The 20,683-nt window shown below is 44.2% G+C and overlaps 1 protein-coding gene across 2 annotated transcripts in view; it reads left to right on the plus strand.

Annotated features, from left to right (window-relative positions):
- LOC138774456 (calpain-8-like) overlaps positions 1-19,374 on the plus strand; it is a 42,975-nt gene extending 23,601 nt beyond the window's left edge. Inside the window, exons 9-21 of one of the 2 annotated variants that reach the window (XM_069955344.1) lie at positions 94-254; positions 1,992-2,167; positions 2,337-2,348; positions 4,710-4,915; positions 6,048-6,084; positions 6,780-6,845; positions 7,282-7,339; positions 7,426-7,490; positions 9,219-9,287; positions 9,995-10,073; positions 10,548-10,664; positions 18,255-18,313; positions 18,473-19,374. In XM_069955344.1, the coding sequence (XP_069811445.1) occupies positions 94-254; positions 1,992-2,167; positions 2,337-2,348; positions 4,710-4,915; positions 6,048-6,084; positions 6,780-6,845; positions 7,282-7,339; positions 7,426-7,490; positions 9,219-9,287; positions 9,995-10,073; positions 10,548-10,664; positions 18,255-18,313; positions 18,473-18,496 (1,129 nt within the window). In that variant the 3' untranslated portion in view covers positions 18,497-19,374. The remainder of the gene's footprint in view (positions 1-93; positions 255-1,991; positions 2,168-2,336; positions 2,349-4,709; positions 4,916-6,047; positions 6,085-6,779; positions 6,846-7,281; positions 7,340-7,425; positions 7,491-9,218; positions 9,288-9,994; positions 10,074-10,547; positions 10,665-18,254; positions 18,314-18,472) is intronic. The other variant, XM_069955345.1, reaches the window with a different exon arrangement.
- The last annotated feature ends 1,309 nt before the right edge of the window (positions 19,375-20,683 follow it).

Below are 20,683 nucleotides of genomic sequence, written 5' to 3' on the forward strand. Positions count from 1 at the left end.
ACTGACAGCAAGCAGAGATGACACATTAAGGATCCTGCTTGCTGGATGGGATATCCTGTATGTCTGTGAGTGACTGTATTATTATGGTTGCAGGATGGCCTATACCGATTGGGTAAGGGAATATTCTCGACTTGATATCTGCAACCTGACACCTGACACCCTGACAAGTAAAGATCAGCATAAGTGGAATGTAACGCTATTCAATGGCAGCTGGGTCCGGGGCTCTACAGCTGGAGGATGTCAGAATTACCCAGGTAACAGATACATTATATCAGTGATTTTCAACCTTTTTTGAGCCGCGGCACACTTTTTATACTTAAGAAATCCCGGGGCACACCACCAACCAAAATGACACTAAAACAGTACATATTATACATATAGTTAATGATATAGATTCTAAATGTATTTATACTCACTCAGTGTGAAACCTGGGCCTGTTTTCTTCTCCCCCCTGTGCTTCTCTCCTGTGCTTCTCTCCACCATACTTCTCTCCTGTGCTTCTCTCCACCATACTTCTCCCCCCTACTTCTCTCCTGTGCTTCTCTCCACCATACTTCTCCCCCCTGCTTCTCTCCTGTGCTTCTCTCCACCATAATTCTCCCCCTGCTTCTCTCCTGTGCTTCTCTCCACCATACTTCTCCCCCCTAATTCTCTCCTGTGCTTCTCTCCACCATACTTCTCCCCCCTTCTTCTCTCCTGTGCTTCTCTCCACCATACTTCTCCCCCCTGCTTCTCTCCCCCATGCTTCTCTCCTGGGCTTCTCTACCCCATGCTTCTCTCCTGTGCTTCTCTCCACCATACTTCTCCCCCTGCTTCTCTCCTGTGCTTCTCTCCCCCATGCTTCTCTCCTGTGCTTCTCTCCACCATACTTCTCCCCCCTAATTCTCTCCTGTGCTTCTCTCCACCATACTTCTCCCCCCTTCTTCTCTCCTGTGCTTCTCTCCACCATACTTCTCCCCCCTGCTTCTCTCCCCCATGCTTCTCTCCTGTGCTTCTCTCCCCCATGCTTCTCTCCTGTGCTTCTCTCCACCATACTTCTCCCCCTGCTTCTCTCCTGTGCTTCTCTCCCCCATGCTTCTCTCCTGTGCTTCTCTCCACCATACTTCTCTCCGCTGTTTCTCTCCCCCATCCCCATGTTTCTCTCCCCCCTGCTTCTCTCCCCTGTTTCTCCCCCATCCCCATGTTTCTCTCCCCCATCCCCAGGTTTCTCTCCCCCATCCCCAGGTTTCTCTCCCCCATGCTTCTCTCCCCCATCCCCATGTTTCTCTCCCCCATCCCCAGGTTTCTCTCCCCCATCCCCAGGTTTCTCTCCCCCCCTTCCTCCTCACCTCCTCTGAGATGGCCGCCGCTGCTGTCCGCCTCACCTACTGGCCGCCCGCAGGGCCCAGACGTGCTCCTCCAATCAGCGGATCGTGGGAGTGTGGTGCGCTGCGGCGGGCCGTAGCGCACGCGTTGATTGGATGCCTGCATCACGACCTGCCGCAGCGCACCACGCTCCCGGTCTTCGCTGATTGGATAGGAGGAGCACGTCCGGGCGCTACAGGCGGCCAGTAGGTGAGGCAGACAGCAGAAGTGGGGCGATCTGCAGGGGCACCATAGTTTGAGGAACTTTCCCCGCGGCACACCCGACCATGTGTCGCGGCTCTGGCTTTGTCTAATGCATTCACAGCTTTATTTACAATTCTGCACATAGACCCCACCAGCAGAATAGTGAGTGCAGGTCTGAAGTATAATACAGGATGTAACTCAGTATCAGTACAGGATAAGTAATGTATGTACACAGTGACCTCACCAGCAGAATAGTGAGTGCAGCTCTGGAGTATAACACAGGATGTAACTCGGGATCAGTACAGGATAGTTGATAATCTTGTTATTGATGAATAATACCATTGATGAACCATATGCATAAAACCAACCAAAATATTTTCTTCCCTTGAATAATATAGCTTAAAGTGATCTTATTTTGACCCTCACTCTTTCTCTATATACAGCGACTTTTTGGACAAACCCTCAGTTTCAGATTAAGCTGGAAGAACCAGATCATGACCATGATGGATCCTCCAATGATCCCTCCTGTACAGTCATTGTGGGCCTAATGCAGAAAAATCGGAGAAGACAGAAAAAATTGGGCGAGGACTTGCTGACCATCGGGTTTACCTTGTACCGGGTAAGCCGGGGTTATATGGCATACTTATGCCTAAATACACTCACCTGGGATTTCCTCTGGGGGTTGTAGACTGCTCCAATTGCCAAACTACACTATATACTATACATTTTATAAACAACGTAACAAATATGATATAAATATTCTAAAGAAGTGTATTTCTGTTTTGCAGGTTCCCAAAGAGGTACAGTGATTTCCGTTATATCAGGTTCATTCTGAATAACTGGCTGGTGACACTATTGTTTTTTATTGTACTGCTATGTTTTAATGAATAGGCAATATAGGATTTGGTATGTGGTTTATTAACATTGTCACTTACAGTCATTAGAGAGGTCCATAACAATAAGCTGATCTCAGAATCTCCCCAGTGATCAGCTGTAATCTGTAGAAAAACTCACAGTAACTGGTAAGCTTCTCTGCGGCACCTCCACAGGTTAAGTCCATGTCCACGCAGCGTGAAACAGAATGACTGGTGTCAGTGAAGATCATCCCGGCTGGTCCTGCAGTACTGGCAGGATGATCTTCCTTTGTGCTGAACTGGGATGCGTCCCAATTCACCATAGCCGACAATGGAAAGTGCATGACCTGTTAGGTTTGTGCTGCCGCTAATCAATGAATAGCAGCCGCACAAAACTGACATGTCAGTATTTGTAAAGCCACTAGCGATTGCGGACGAAGTGTATACTCTGACTGCAGTGCACGTAAGTTTTGTATTAAAGGGGAGCTCCAGCGGGGGGGCATTTTTTTCCTGGGGCCGGGAAGGAGGTGGCTAAGGGAAACGACGTCCACACACCGCCCCGATTTCAGCGGCGGGTCCCGCATTGCGGCGCTCCGGTCCCCGGACGCTTCCTGGTGTCTGACGCGACGTCTCAGGTCCGCTCAGCCAGTCAGTGATGGAGGTGGGATCCGTTTCAAGTCCGCTCAGATCCCGCCTCTGTCATTGACTGGCTGAGCGGACCTGAGACGTATCGTCTCGACCCGCGTCAGACACCAGAAAGTGGCTGGGAACCGGGGACCAGAGCGCCGCGATGCGGGACCCGACGCTGGTACCGGGGAGGTGAGTGGACGTCGTTTCCCTCAGCCACCTCCTCCCTGGTCCCAGGAAAAAAATGCCCCCCCCCCCGCTGGAGTACCCCTTTAATCACGGCCATTGTAGAACATCAGGCAACAACAACGTTGTGTGAACATGACATTAAAATGTATGGATTCTCAGTGTATTGCAGAATAGACGAAAGATGATGATCCTAGACAGAGGACCCACTTTATAAACTTTGTATTCCTTTATAGGGTGTATGAAATGGGGTTTTATAATCTGGCCAACTTTTTTAATACACTTAGTTCATTGTGGTTGATTTAAACTAAGTGACTCTATTACAATGGTTTTATGAGATTAGGAAAATGATTTACCTTTTTCGTTCAACAGTGCCACTCTTCTCCTCAGGCACAGTCTGGTATTGCATTCACGTTTATCAAGCAGTGTAATATACTCAGTAAGCGAACAAAGATCTAACAGATCGTTGCCCGATTATCTGGAATACTGGGCCATTTATAACAGCCCTAAGAGTGCCCTCTATGTATATGCAGTGGCATAGCTCCCATAGTGGCAGACCATGCACCTGCTATGGGGCCTTGTCCTTTTTTCCTTTTCTGCTAGAGTGCTAATTCTGCACCTAAGGATAAGCCCCAAAATGTGTCTGATCGGAGGGTCTCACAAGGGCAAGGGTTTCTACAGGTTGTAATTCTATAGACTTTAAAGGGGTAGTGCGGTGTTCAACATTTATTCACTAAATAACACACATTACAAAGTTATACAACTTTGTAATGTGTGTTATTTAAGTGAATGGCCCCCCCACCTTGGAAGTGTAGTGGATTATACACACGCAATCAGTGTCGACCCCAGCCGCCATCTTGAGCGCGTCATCAGCCGCGATTGGCGGAGCATAACTATGCTTAGCCAATCGCGGCTAAGCAGCTGATGACGCGCCAGAGGGGAGCAGGCATGAGGGAGGGCTGGAGCGGTCCGGCTGGCCTCCTGAAGATGACGTGTTTGACCCAAAATGGCGGCCGAGGTCAACACTGATTGCGTGAGTATAATGCACCACACTTCTGGGGTGGGGGGAACATGGGGAAGGAGGCTATTCACTTAAATAACACACATTACAAAGTTTGTACAGACCTTTGTACCCTTTGTAGGAGTCCCACAGGTAAGATCAAATGTCAGATATTAAGGCCATGTCCTGGTCATGGGGGAAAGTTTCTTTAAAGTGAACCTCTACCTTTGAACAAACTTTTGCTTTAAAGTTCTAAAATATTTGCAGATTCATCCTTTAATATATCTTTCTAAAGGTCTGTGCTCCAAATCTACAGCTTCTACTCACACAGCTTTAACCTTTTAAATTCTGACTTCAACCACCAACCACTAGGGGGAGCTCAGAGCACTTTGATGTATACAGAAAGTATTGCAGAGAGAGTTTAAAGAGGATCAGCGGATAAGAGTTCTGGCTCAGTAAAGACCACACTTTTTCTCTTTCTTTCATAATTACAGGATCAAACAGAGGTGCATGTCAATAAAGAGTTTTTCCAGAGGACTCCATCCGCCGGTCGCTCTGACACTTTCATCAATACACGAGAGGTGTCTAAACGGATGAAGTTGCCGGTCGGAGACTATCTGATTGTACCGTCCACCTTTGAACCATTTAAAGCCGGGGACTTCTGTCTGCGAATCTTCTCAGAGAAAGCCGCCAAATCTAAGTATGTATGGAGGCCGCGCATGTCCTGGATGTAGGAAACAGCACTACGTCTATCCAGGGGTTGTGTGTAGTATTACATCTAGGCTTCATTGTGATAGGGCTGAGCTGCAATACACACACAACTGTACGGATGTAGTGCTACATGTATGTTTTTGGAGAAAACCACCATATCTGCGCTTCTAGAACATAGAAAAAGCTTCTATTCTTTGATTCCAAAGTGTTAAAGTGTTCCCAAACTCCTGAAGTGCTGAGGGCTTTTATGCCTCCTCACTCTTTATGCCATCCGTATTCGTGCTTGATTGGCATTCAGTTAGAAGCCGAGCCCTGTTTCCAAATCTCACACTTGTGTACAGTGTGTATGCATTTGTATTTTGGAATTTTATGTATGTATTTGGAGATTTGGAAACAGGGCTCGGCTTCCAGCTGACTCCTAATCAGGCAGGAATAGGGATGGAAGGGGGAGGGAGGAAGTATTACAGTCCTCAAAGCTTCTATCCTTTGACGCCAAAGAGTCAAAGAGGCGTTCCCAAACTCCTGAATTCCTGAGGGCTGTAACACTTCCTCACTCCCCCTTCCATCCCTATTCCTGTCCAATTGGCAATCAGTTGGAAGCCGAGCCCTGTTTCCAAATCTCTCACCTGTATACAATGTGTATGCATTTTAATGAAATTTGGAAACAGGGCTCAGCTTCCAGCTGACTTTCAATCAAACAGGAAAAGGAATAAAAGGGGGGGGGAGTTACAGGATTTTTCCACATCCTGGGAACACCGACGAATATATGAAAGGTGCCAGGTGTCTCCTTGCCCTAAAGTCTGATGGTGTCAGCAGTAGTAATGAGAGGACTTGCCAGCATTCAGCAAATTGGAATTCTGGTGGCTGGAGAAGGTGGATGCAGCCCTAAAGCTGCCAGGAAAACAACTGTACAGCCTGTGGCCTATGTCTGTATCCATGTGTTCCAGGACTTCCTAGGGCTGTATCCAACTTCTCCGGCCGCCGGGAGTCAAATGCAGAACCTGAATGTTCATACTTATTACTAGTCAGCAGTTTAGAATGTAAATTACATCTGACAGATTCCTTTTAAGAACTATTATTTGGTATTGATGGGTATTTGATAATTTTGTTTTATTTTTCAGGGAAGTTGGTGATGTTGCAAAAGCGGATCCGTATGAGGTGAGATATGAAATTTATATAAACTATATCAGGACTTAGCAGCAGGCAAGGCCAGGAATGAAGCTCTGCAATGCTTCAAAGGAAACAATATGGTGCCATATGGAAGTCACCTATGGATTGGTTATATGGACTCTACGTGATACTATACAGTCCCTGTATGTCTGTGACTTAAGCAATATGTGAACAGCTTTTTCCCATTGAAGTATTAGGCTATGTTCACACGTTTTTTTCAGCTCCGTTTAAAATGACGTCCGTTATTTTGATTCTAAAATAACAGACATTTTTAGTGTTTGCACATTATTTTAGTTTGGGGTTACTAATTGCCCTTTGGTTGTGGCTTAATTGAAAAATCCATTGAATTTAATAGTAAAAACGGAGAAAGAACGATGACAAAAGAAGAACTGTGTGTAAACAACTAATAAAAAACGTCCGCCATTTGCAAAAAACGTCCGAAAATAATGTTCATGTTCATTATTTTGACGCCCGCGGCAAAAACGTCCGTTTTTCAATGCATTGTGGGCATTGGACGTCCGTCTTCCCATTGACTACAATGCAATGGCATTGCAGTCAGTTAAATTGCTGCAAAAATGGGCGTTTTTTTAAATATCAAAATCGGGCGTTTTTTCTCCATTTTTGACGTTGTGTGAACATAGCCTAAGACCGCATATAACAATACATTTCTGTTCCATTCTCAGCCTGAGGTCACCGACAAGGATATCACCAGCGACTTCAAGAACATCTTTCAGAAACTGGCAGGAGATGTAAGAAAATTCCCATAATACCATTAATATATATGTATCAGCATTACGGTACAAGTGTCCTTATAGTTGTAAATGGGATGTTTAAAGGGGCTATCCCCTATCTTATAGCTTTGGTGTGGCCGCTTTGCAGTTCAGTTCTATTGAAGTGAATGAGGCAATGTTGCAATGCCACACACAACCTGAAGACAGGGGTGGCGCTGTTTTTGGAGCAAAGGGACTATCATTGCTTTTAATCCAGGAGACTGAAAATCCAAACAAATTCTTAGCTACATGATAATTACTTTACTTCTAGTAGTAAAACCCTCTAGAAACTAGGACTAGGACTATAGATCAGCCACTCCCCTCGTAGTGATAATGCACTATTATAGTTGGACAATTTTAATCTCACTGGCCCTTTTCTAATGAAGAATTTTCTAATAATAATTTTCTATCACAGAAAGATGAAGTCACAGTGACGGATATTCAGACTATCCTGAACTCACTTCTGGCAAAGAGTAAGTCAAGATTTCATCAGAAGGTGGAAGGGGCAAGGTTTATGTAAGGGGATTTTTTTTTAATGCATATGATTTATTCTTTTTAGGAACAGACTTGAAATCGAACGGCTTTAGCCTGTCCACATGCAGAGAAATGGTCTCCCTAATGGACGTATCCTTTAAATGACAGCAGAAGCAGAGCATGCTGGGATGGTAGAAGTACTGTAGAAGATTTTAGCTCACTGTATCTGAACAGAGTCCACCCCACCTGTTGTACGGCGGTGCAGTGTTCACTAGATCCAGAGGTATAAGGCTGGGTTCACACTGGGTTTTTGCTTTCCATTTAACGTATTCCTGTAATGGAAAAAATGGATGGAAATATGCATGCCATTGTGTGCATCTGTTTTGGCCTGTGTTTCCATTATAAAAAAAAAGGATCAAAAAGCGGATCAAAACATATCCGTTTTTTAATAGTGTAACATGGTCGACCACGTTGTTGTGTACGCTAAAAAAAAGGATACTTTTTTTTTTTATAATGGAATTCAATGAAAAAAAAAACTATTTAAAATGGATGCACAAAAGTGTAATGTTTTTTTCCATTAAACAGATCTGTTAAAAAGAGATCAAAAACCCATTGTGAACCCAGCCTTACAGACTCCATTTATAAAACAGCTGACACGTTTCTATCATACGATCTTAGGCCTTATTCCCAAGAACCATGCATGAAGTCCGCTATTTACCATCTGTGATTGCATCCGTTTTGCATCCGTGTCCGTGTTTTTCAAGGATCAGTTTAAAGCTTTTTAAATTACACTGATTACATCACATTCATGTTTTTCACGGATAGCATGGATGTACATGAATGCCAGATCCATGCAATGTGTGAAAAACACGGATCTCATAGACTTCTATGGGGGAAATCGGTTCCATGATCTCATCTGAGTTAAGACATGTCCTATTCATTCATGGAACAGATTGCGGAGCCGTTAGAAAACAGAACGTGTGAATAGCCTAATAGAAAGGAACGGGCTATAACGGATCCGTGATCATGGACAACTTCACGGAACGTGTGAATGAGGCCTAAGTCATAGCATAGCATGCTGGGACTATGGTTTCTGAAGTTTAAGAAAAAGTTATGATAAAGATAAAATACAACTTGCGGTTTCACGGTTACAGACTACAAACCCTGTGTAGTCTGGACCTGCAGTCGTGTATGAGCTCCAGTGCCCATATTCTTAGTAAACTACTGGGTGCGTGCACACTACGGAATTACCAGGCATGACCCGCGGTGGATTCCGTCGCTTGTACCCGCACACGGCGGCGCGCATCTCCCTCTGTGCCATAGACACTATTCTATGCACGGGCGGATTCCGCATTCCGCCGAAAGAAGTGACATGTCAATGGTGGGTTATATGCGGGAATTCCGTAGTGTGCACGCACCCATAGACAGTGAAAGAGGAACCTGTGAGACTACATCAGGCTTGTTTGTAGTCTGTATCCATAGAGTCACATAGGCATGCATGAGGGCTGTGTACATTCAAGAGAAGTAGTTTGCGGCTATGTTCACACACTGTATAAACTGTATAAAGAACGGCCATTCCATGTGAATGGCCATTGTTTAATGTTACCTACAGCCGGAATTATTTATAATGATGTTGTCATTATAAGAGGTTGTCCAGGGAAAATAACTTGTCTCCTATCCACAGCATAGTGGACAAGTAAGAGATTGCGGGGGATCCGACCACTGAACCCCCTGCCGATTTCCGTATCTGTACCCCAGCCTCTATGTTATGAATAGAGCCACGTTAGTTGCTGGTCGGTTACAGCTATGTATCGTAGATATCATTTTGATAAATTCTATTAAAATAATAAGTTATATTCTTAACTAAAATCTGACCAGGTTAACGGAACCGGGACACTGAGTCTTATAGAATTCAAAACTTTGTGGATGAAGATACAAAAATACATGGTATGGCTAATTCATTAACTGAAATATATAATTCATCTAGTTGTCCTGTTCTATCTGAGGATTCCCTGAGTCCTTTCCTTCATTTGGGTCATGTGAGATTACAATGGCCCCATGTAAATTACATGTGTTTCTGTGCCCTCAATGAGGTCACCATCCTAACCAGCAGAACCTCCTGTGTGATAAAGCTGTATGGACTGTTCCACACTAGCTGTAGCTCCCATTACAGCTACTGATGATGATTATACAGCTCCTGTCACACAGATATAATGCATCTGATGGCAGTTCAGCTTCCCTGACTGTATACAGATGACAATACAGGAATGACCATGGTGATTGTGTATTATATGAGCAAAAAAAAAAAAAAAAACACTGGGAGTGCTTCTTTAAGCATCGTTCTCTGGTCAAGACCTCAAAAAGTATGACTTTGGAGGAAGTGGCCAATCATTTAGTTTAATAACCCTAGATTTGGCCCTTAGGAGCTTCCAGTTCTAGTTTCCAGAGGATTCTGAGGTCAGGCTCACAATTACATGCTCATGCTGGACAGGCTTTAGTCTAGTAAAGGAATTGTCAGATTTGTATGATGTCACTCCAAAAAGCCCCCTCAAAGGGGTGGGGCTTATGCAAATGTGTCCTAAAATAGGCATTTCTGGAAAATTTTGGTGAGCAATATTAGGATATAGCTAATTTTAATTCTCTACATCTAATAGGAAATCTTTATCAAAGCCGATACGGATAAATCAGGAACCATGGACGCCCATGAAATGAGAGCGGCCTTGCAGGATGCAGGTAATTTTTTTTTGCCCTTCTTATTACACAATATATTTTTAATTTGGTGTCTTAGTACTAGACTACTAGTACCAGTTACAATTTCCTCCATTTAGAATCTTGTATATGAGTCAGAACGAGGAGCCGGTGACAAGCTGCAGCTGTGGTGGACTCAGCCACAATGTAATTCCATTTCTCTCCTGTAGGGGCCACTGCAAGCACAGCCAATGTAGACTCCCCTGGCCAACAGCTGAGGGACAGCTCTGAGGAGTCAGCCCCTATGAGTATTCAGTGTTATTAGGTGTGTGCCTGGTTTCTCAGGCAGCCGCTAAGTACATGAATGATATCGCTGTCTGTTTCCTCAGGGATTCAGTTACTTTATTTACTACCACAATTTTTATGGGTAAAAAGGCTAAAAACATAATTTTGGTTTTCCTATAACTACAAAGTATGAATGTTTAGGATGCCTTAATAACTTTACTTTTAACTTAATAGGCTTCACCCTGAACAACGCCATCCAGCAGAGCATTGCCAAGCGCTATTCTGACACTGACCTGACTATCAACTTTGATTCTTTCATTTCATGCATGATACGTCTGGAGACCTTATTCAGTAAGCATATTTCTGTTTCTGCTGCTCATGCTTAAAGGGGTATTGGACTCAAACATAACTTTTCATATGTTGCTGCCCATGATGGCACAATTCCTTCCGTAATTGTTATTTTCTATTCAGTATCCTTCCCCCAGTTCTGAGCTGCTGCTTTCTGCTGAAAACACAAAAATCTGTGTGTGAGTTCTCTCCGTCTCCCCCTCACTTCCAAAAGAAGTCCCTAGCCGGCTGTATCTGTAACTTTGTTGCTTCTTTGTAATCCTGGGAGAGTTATTGAAAGGCCAGGTTGCTAATGAACTCGCGGTGATTGTCCCTCCGGCATTACAAAGTTGCAGATAGGTAGTATCACATAATTTAGTTACTAGGTCACATTACCAATATGTCCTCTTTATTCTGGCACAATTTCGTAAATATATTTTACTTTTCTTGGGTGTTACGGGGCTTAGAAATGTATCAGCAATTTTTCATGAAATTTCATGAGGCTTGTATACTTGAAACCCCCATAAGTGACCCCATTTTGGAAACTACACACCCTAAGGAATTAATCTAGGGGTATAATGAGCATTTTAACCCTACAGGGGCTGGAGGAAAGTATTCACAATTAGGCTGGAAAAAAATGGAAAATAGAAATTTTCAAATAATATGTTCGTTCAGATTAAAGTATCTCATTTTCACAAGCAACAGGAGAGAAAAAGCTAAATTTGTAAAGCAGGTCCTCCTGAGTACAATGGTACCCCATATGTGGGTATAAACCACTGTATGGGCACACAGGAGGGCTCAGAAGGGAAGGAGCGACAATTAGCATTTTCAGTGCAGATTTTGCTGTACAAGTTTTCAGGCGCCAGGTGTGTTTGTAGTGCCCCTGTAGTGCCAGCAGAGTGAAACCCCCCCATAACTCACCCCATTTTGGAAAGATAACCCCTCAAAGAATACGTCTTGGGGTGCAGTGAGCATTTTGACCCCACAGGTATTAGAGGAAAGTATTCAAAATTAGACAGTAAAAATGAAAAACTAGAATTTTTCCAATAATATGTATGTTTAGTTTGAAATTTCTCAATTTCACAAGGAAAGGGAGAGAAAACGCACCCCAAAATCTGTAACGCAGGTTCTTCCGAGTAGAAAGGTACCCCATATGTGGGCATAAACCACTGTATGGGCACACAGCAGGCCTCAGAAGCAAGGGAGCACCAATTAGCATTTTCAGTGCAGATTTTGCTGTAGAAGTTTCTGAGCGCTAGGTGCGTTTGCAGAGCCCCTGTAGTTTCCGCAGAAGAGAAACTCCCCAAAAGTCACCCCATTTTGGAAAGTGCACCCCTCAAAGAAGTCATCTTGGCGTGCAGTGAGCATATTGACCCCACAGGTATTAGAGGAAAGGATTCAAAATTAGAAAGTAAAAATGAAAAAAAAAAATGAATTTTTTCAATAATATGTTTGTTTAGTTTGAAATTTCTCAATTTCACGAGAAACAGGAGAGAAAATGCACCGCAAAATTTGTAAAGCAGGTTCTTCTGAGTACAACGGTACCTCATGTGTGGGCATAAACCACTGTATGGGTACGCAGCCGGGCTCAGAAGGGAAGGAGCGTCATTTTTCTGGTGCAAAACCGCAGCTAGTATCGGTTATTAGAATAGCACAGTTGCTAAAAATTTTTTAAAAAAATGAGATTACAGGTAATCTGGGGTAGTGACGGGCAACCTGGGAGTGTTTACTTGCTATCTGGGGTGGTGACGGGCAATCTGGGGTGGTACGAGCAGTCTGTGGCAATCTGGGGTGGTTAGGGGCAATCTGGGGTGGTTGCGGGCAATCTGGGGGTGTTTACTGGCTATCTGGGGGTGTTTACTGGCTATCTGGGGTGGTAACGGACAATCTGGGGGTGTTTACCGACTATCTAGGGGTGTTTACTGGCTATATGGGGTGGTACCGGACAATCTGGGGGTGTTTACTGCCTATATGGGGTGGTAACGGACAATCTGGGGGTGTTTACTGGCTATCTGAGTTGGTGACAGGCAATCTGGGGGGGGGGGGGGGAGGGTCACAGGCAAACTGGGGTGGTGATGGTCAATCTGGGGGAGGAGTGACAGGCAATCTGGGGTGGGTATGGGCAATCTGGGGTGGTTACGGGCAATCTGGGGTGGTTACGGGCAATCTGTAGTGGGTATGGGTAGCCTGTGGCAATCTGGGGTGGTTACAGGCAATCTGGGGGTGTTTACTGGCTATCTGGGATGGTTACGGGTAATCTGAGCGGTTACAGGTAAACTGGAGTGGTTATGAATAATCTGGGGTGGTTACAGGTAATCCGGGATGGTTACAGGTAATGCGGGGTGGTTACAGGTAATGCGAGGTGGTTACAGGTAATCCGGGGTGGTTACAGGTAATGCGAGGTGGTTACAGGTAATGCGGGATGGTTACAGGTAATGCGGGGTGGTTACAGGTAATGCGGGATGGTTACAGGTAATGCGGGGTGGTTACAGGTAATCTGGGGTAGTTATGAATAATCTGGGGTGGTTACAGGTAATGCGAGGTGGTTACAGGTAATGCGGGATGGTTACAGGTAATGCGGGGTGGTTACAGGTAATCTGGGGTGGTTACAGGTAATGCGGAGTGGTTACAGGTAATCTGGGGCACTTGACTTTTTATCCCGTCACCAATGATTTTTGGTGACAGGGGACAAAAAGTGCCGGCAGCATTTGGAACAAGTGATCAGTGGTATATAGTATATACCGCTGATCACTTTTACCAGGACCACATCGGCTAGTCCCTGATCATTGCCCCATGCTCTCCGCCACCTCTGGTAGTGGAGAGAATGAGAGTTTGATCTTTTTTTGAGGGTACAAACACACTTGCTGTATCCGCAGCGAGTTTCTGGCTGCGTATTCGCAGCGAGACTCGCTAAGGATCCCGGCCATGTGTACTCAATGGCAGACAAAATCACAGCAGGGATGTACATCCCTGCTGCGAGTTTGTCCACAGCTCGCCCCGTTAACTCCCTGGCCGCCGGAGACTATACGTCACCTGATCCCGGCTACGGGATTCACCACGTCATCACGGCCGTTCAGCCAATCAGTGCTGCGGTGGGGCAGCGCACTGATTGGCTGAGCGGGACGTGTCGGGAATCAGCGAAGGACCAGATGATGTAGAGTCGGGACCAGGTGATGTATAGTCTCTGGCGGTCGGGGGGTTAACGGGTCAGCCTTTGGACAAACTCGCAGCAGGGATGTACATCCCTGCTGCGAGTTTGTCTGCCATTGACTACACAGGGCCGGGATCCTCAACGAGTCTCGCTGCAAATACGCCGATGCGGCAAGTGTGTTTGTACCCTAAGGAATTAATCACTGTGAACACTAAGGTTATTCCCGGGGGGGGGGACATTCATCTCCTCTCACTGTGGATTAACGGTGAGAGGAGATGAAAGCATGCAGTGCCCGTTACCGGTGGTCGCCGTTGTACTGGTAATAACGGCGATCGTCGGTGTGGGGACTGGCCGGGACTGAGCCCACACTCTGCCCCAACTTCTCAGCGACCTCCGGTAGCTGAGAGGAGGGGGCTGCGGGCATTACCGGCGCCGCTGCACTATTCTGCACCATCGCCATAAACAGCTGATGGCAGCAGAATAGAGCCCATTAGTGATCGCCGTAAAAATCCGTATCAGCGGTCACTAATAACATAATACATGTATTCTCTGGGTCACTACGGTTACGGCGATACCACATTTGTATAGTTTTTTTTTAACTATTACCACTTTGGCGCAATAGAAACTATCTTCCTAGCCAAAACCCACAAAAACTGTCGCCACATTGCAAGATCCATAGCGTTCTTATCTTTTGCACGACAGAGCTGGTTTTGGGCGTATTTTATGCGGGAAGATCTGTAGTTTCTATTGATACCAAGTTTTATATGTATATGACTTTTTGATCTCTTTTATGACATATTTTTTAAAGTGGATTGATAAAATACAGCTATTCTGGTACTGTTTTTTTATTTATTTTTTTACAGCGTGTGTCATGCGATATAATTATTGATATTGTTTTATAGATTGGGTCGTTACGGACGTTGCGATACCAAATATGTATATGATTTGTGTTTTTGATCACTTTTATGTAATGTTTAATAGTATTATAGTGTATGGGGAATGTAATGCATTTTTATTATGGGGGGGGGACTGGGGGGGATTGTGTTTGGTGCACTTCTTTTTAACTTTTTTACACTAGTGTACAGTACTGTACACTAGTGTAAGACTTTGATCACATTATACAATACACTGTACTGCTTCTGCAGTACAGTGTATTGTATCATGTGACCATCCTGCTGACATGCAGTAGCACAGCCACCCCTGTCAGCAGGATGGCTTATCCATGGTAAGCCCGGGGGCCTTCATTAGGCCCCCGGAGTTACCATGGAGACGTCGGGGGACCGGACGGCGCCGCGGGACCTCCGGTCACGTAAGTGGACCTGCGGCGCCGTCCGGTACACACCGAACCTGTTAGATGCTGCTGTCATGCTTCGACAGCGGCATTTAACGGGTTAAACTGTCCGGAGCAGAGAATCCTCCACTCCGGGCAGTTACAGGAGGGGGTCAGCTGTCACACTGACCGCTGATCCCCCGCACTGCTGCCGCCGCTGGGTGGCAATTTATTCCGATGCGTACGCCGTTAAAAGGCGTACGCATCGGAATTAAGCCCATTAGTGTCCGCCGTGATAAGGCAGCACGGCGGTCACTAAGGGGTTAAATCAGGTGTCTCCGAAGGGAGGGGATGGAGACGGAGAGAAAAGCTCACACAGAGTTCTTTGTGTCAGCAGAAAGCAGCAGAAGTGGGGGAAGGAGACTGAATAGATAATAACAAGTATGGAAGGAATTGTTAGTCTCACCATGGGCAGCAATATATGTAAAATTTTGTTTGAGTTAAATACCCCTTTCCACTCAAACAAAATTTGTTTAGGATTTTAAAAAAAACAAAAACAGCTGCTTTCTTTCACAGTTCTCGCAGCGCCACATCTGACCTAAGATCCATTTCAATGGAACTGAGCTGTCATACAACACACATACTGAGGACTAGAGATGAGCCAATCGATTCGATCGAGTAGGTATTCGATCGAATATTGCGGTATTGGAAAGATTTGAATTCAATAGAGTAGTGAGGCGAATACGCCGCAAACATTCAAAAGCCCTCCCATCGCGGTTGGCGCTTTTTTTAAAATCCAATCACCATGCAGGGAGGCCGTAAGGGACCCTGGGAATACGCTCGCAGCGCGAAAACAGCGTCTACCCTCATTGGATAGCTGAACCACATGACCTCGAATTTTAAATACTTGGTTCCCACCTCTCGACCGCAGATGAGCTTTCAACCTAGACAGGGAGAGATCTTCGAGCAGGGAGAGATAGGATTTAGTAGCGTTTTGGTTAGGCAGGATTACTACAGAACCCAGAAGTCCTTTTCAGGGATAAGATCCAGCGAAAAAGTCATCTCTGATGATATAACAGCAGCATCAGCATCAGCAGGTGTATTCATTCCAGTACCCTGTGTGTACAAGTGACTTATAGTGTCCCTGTTTAACACCACTAAGGGCACGTTATACATATTGTTCCAGTAGCCCACTAAGGGCACTTCATATATACTGTTTCAGTAGCCCAGTAAAAGGCACGTGATACATATTGTTTCAGTAGCCCAGTAAAAGGCACGTGATACATACTGTTCCAGTAACGTTCGTACAGCATTACGCGTGATACGCGCGAATAACATGACGCTCTGCGGACGCACATTGGAATTATGTATGTAACACTGTGCAAGAAATACGAACGAAATGTGTAAACATTGCCATAAATGTTTGTAAAGAAGCGTTTGCAAATATTTTTCCATCTCAACTGCAGAGAGTGGCAATATACTGCGATTTTGGGGTGTTGGGTGCACCCAGGCATGCTCCCTCTAATGTCCCAGTGTCATTCGGAGGTGTTTGCATCGTTTAGGGAGGTTTCATGGGGGACTTGGTGACCTCTAAGTGGTTGAATTTTGATTTCCAAGTGCCGCAAATTTTTTCCCCATAGACTATAATGGGATCGAATACTCGTTCGAATAGTTGAGTATCGGTGCCTATTCGATTCGAATTCTCGAAAGTCGAATATTTCACTACTCGCTCATCTCTACTGAGGACTAGAGTGGTTTTCTAATCTGGAATTACCCCTTTAACCCTTTCCCGCACGAGGACGTAACTGTACGTCCTTGCGCGGGTGCGGGCGTTCAGAACGGGGCCGAGCAGCGACCCCGCTCTGAACCGCGGCGGTCCCGGGTGCCGCTTGTAGCCCGGGACCGCCGGTATTAGCGAGCACGGTCCGATCGCTGTGCCCGCTAATACAGTAATCAGATGCAGCTGTCAAACATGACAGCTGCATCCGATTACCGGCTGCAGCACTTCCCTGGTGTCTAGTGGCGGAGATCGCTCCTCCGGGACGTTGTCGATCTCCTCCGGAACGAGTGCCGATCTCATTGATCTTTGCTGTATATCTATACAGCAAAGATCTCAATGAGAGATCTGAGTGCATATACTAGAAGTCCCCCAGGGGGAATAACTCTAACCCCAGGGGGGCTTCTAGTATAAGTGTAAAAAAAAAAAAAAAAGTATTGTTATAAGTAAAAAGCCCCCTCCCCTAATAAAAGTCTGAATCACCCCCCTTTTCCCAGGTTATAAATAAAAGTAAACAAATATAAATAAATAAATAAACATGTTTGCTATCGCCGCGTGCGTAATCGTCCGAACTATTAGTTAATCACATTCCTGATCTCGCACGGTAAACGGCGTCAGTGCAAAAAAATCCCAAAGTGCAAAATTGCGCATTTTTGGTCGCATCAAATCCAGAAAAAATTTAATAGAAAGCGATCAAAAAGTCGTATATGCGCAATCAAGGTACCGATAGAAAGAACACATCATGGCGCAAAAAATGACACCTGACACAGCCCCATAGACCAAAGGATAAAAGCGCTATAGGCCTGGGAATGGAGCGGTTTTAAGGAACATATATTTGTTAACAATGGTTTGAATTTTTTACAGGCCATCAGATACAATATAAGTTATACATGTCATATATCGTTTTAATCGTAACGACTTGAGGAACATGCATAACAAGTCAGTTTTACCCCAGGGCGAATGGCGTATAAACACATTCCCCCCAAATAAAAGAAATGTGGTTTTTTTTTCAATTTCACCTGACTTTGAATTTTTTTCTGGTTTCGTAGTGTACTTTATGAAAAAATTCAGCCTGTCATTGCAAAGTACAATTAGTGATGCAAAAAATAAGGGCTCATGTGGGTTTCTAGGTGTAAAAATGCAAGTGCTATGGCCTTTTAAGCACAAGGAGGAAAAAAGTAAAACGCAAAAACGAAAATTAGCCTGGTCCCGAAGGGGTTAATAGATGACTTCATACTTAGTATTGTTTATATGCCCCAGGAGCCTATAGACATGCCTTGCACCATCCAGGAGGTAAAACACAGGACATTGCAGTGCGCTTCCAAGTGCGCTTGGTGTGGTTGTATTGAAGGTGGATGATAATTATGATTAAGAAATAGTCACCTGAATTTGTTTATGTTCCGTTTCTTCTTACAGAGATGTTTAACATATTGGACAAGGACAACAGCGGGAGAATTGATCTCAAGCTACCAGAGGTAAATCCATGATTTATTTTCTAAATTAAAGGGGTCATCCAGGATTTAAAAAAAAAAAAAAACACTTTTTGTTGTTATTAAATTGTATTTTTGGGAAAACTTTTTCTTCTTATAATATAAATGATGTTGTACTGATTTGTATTATTTTGTTCTTTTCAGTGGCTGTGTGCTACCCTGACCTAGAAGAGGAAACCCCCAAAGACTAGCTCTCCATGGCTTTAGCTTCGGCTGTCCAGGCATGATGGGAATTGTAGTTTTGCAACAGCTGGAAGGCCGAAGGTTCCCCATCCCTGGGTTATATGATTAGGAGATATTTTATAGGATTGTTCTGGATAAGTTTATTTGTTGTATTGATGCTATTTCTATGAGGTCAGATCTTAGTACTAAAGCTTCATATGTCCTAAAACTCCATATTACTAAAAATATATATGTAATTATTCTGCACAGAATTTTGGACTTATAAATGATATAATGCTCATTTAAAAAAAAAAATGCAGCCCTGGCACAGTGTATTGAAATGAGCACTTTCCTCTGATCACTCTGCTATACTGTGCAGCAGCTGCAGCACTACAAACACATAGCTTCCCCAAGTGATATGTAACTGTGTCAGGCTCAGAGCTTGAGCGGCCCTGCAGTTCCCCACACAGCCACTGGTGCCAGCAGAGAAGCATAATATATGGTGGGATAAGAGGAGGGTCTTCTCTAAGAGGTGGTCTTTTTTTAAAACATATTACTGTATTTCTACCTGTACCAATTGAGCTGTATGTGTGCCTCCTATATACATATCGTATAGAATTAGATTGTAAGCTCTACAGAGCAAGGCTCATTGTGCTAGTAAAGTAATGAATTACGTGGGGTCCATCCATGGGGTTTATTTACTAGGGCAGGGCACTGTACTCTTTTGAGGTGTGGGGGTAATAATGAGGCTATTCACACTCTCACATCCACTGGAGCCATATCCAATCTCTATACAATGCAATATAACAAATGAACTTGTCAAGACAGTTATAAAATGCATGTGACTTTTAATCAGTAGGTAAATTAAACATAGTTTTACTTCACCTTTATTGTGTCCTGTGTGTAATTATGGGGGTCGTTACTTTTTTATATTCTCTTACAGTTTTTGCATTACCAGGGTTCATCATAGGGGTTTTTCTTGTTATAAACAATCTGATGAATCCTGGTAATGTTGATCACATAAAAAAGCCCTGTCTTGCTGATCACATGATAAAGCCCAAGAATGCAGATTTCATGACGATCACATGATGAAGCCTGGAAATGCTGATCCCATAATGAAGCCCGACAATGCTGATCATATGATAAAGCCTGGTAATATTGATCACATGATGAAGCCTGGTAATACTGATCAAATGATGAAGCCTGGTAATGCTGATCACATGATGAAGCCTGGTAATGCTGATCACATGATAAAGCCTGGTAATGCTGATTGGATTATAAAGCCTGATAATGTTGATCACATGGTGAAGCCTGGTATTGCTTATCATATGATGATGCCTGGTAATGCTGATCACATGGTGAAGCCTGGTAATGCTGATCACATGATGAAGAATTGAAATGCTGATCACATGATGAAGCCTGGTAATGCTGATCACATTCCTCAGACAGTCAATTTAGGTTAAATTGCAGCCCAAATAATCAATTAGGCTCTAATTATTTAAACAAATCAATGAAACATAACTGTGAATGTAATAACCCAGCCTAACATGGTATTACATATCACCCATTTGAGTTCTCCAGAGTAGGAGCGGATTATCTCTCTGGACAATACAGGTGGGTTCTGAGCAGGAAACCTCCCTCTAAGCTCTGTATACCTGTGTATGGACATTAATCCTTATGGGACACTAGGATAGGAAATCTCCTTATGCAGCTATAACATAGGAAAAGGAATAGAAAAAAAAAGCTATAGAAAATGTGTATGACTATATTTTATCTATTTACACTTCATAGAACTTTTTAATATGCTCAAAGTGGTTTTGTTCTGGAAATATGCTAAGCGGTCAACATTCATGGCCATCACCTATTAATCAGACGACAAAGAGCGTCTTTTACTCTGCAGGACCCAACTCTTATATGCATTACATGGAGAGCCTATTGATGTCAAGTGACTCTGTGTAATGACTTATTTCCCCAGTGGTTACCAGCTTCCCCGGCAGATGTGCAGCTGATGGCTGAGGCTGATTCTGTCTCTGGTTATATGCAACCAAACTGCGTGAGTGTGTGAACACAGCCTTATTCTCACATTCAGCACCAACAGCCTTAAGGCCCTTTTCCATGGAACGATTATCGGCCATATAGAAGGCAACAATCAGCTGACATCATTCATGTTGAAAAACAAACAGCTGATATACC

This window comes from Dendropsophus ebraccatus, chromosome 15 (assembly GCF_027789765.1).
Source record: "Dendropsophus ebraccatus isolate aDenEbr1 chromosome 15, aDenEbr1.pat, whole genome shotgun sequence".
NCBI lineage: Eukaryota > Metazoa > Chordata > Amphibia > Anura > Hylidae > Dendropsophus > Dendropsophus ebraccatus.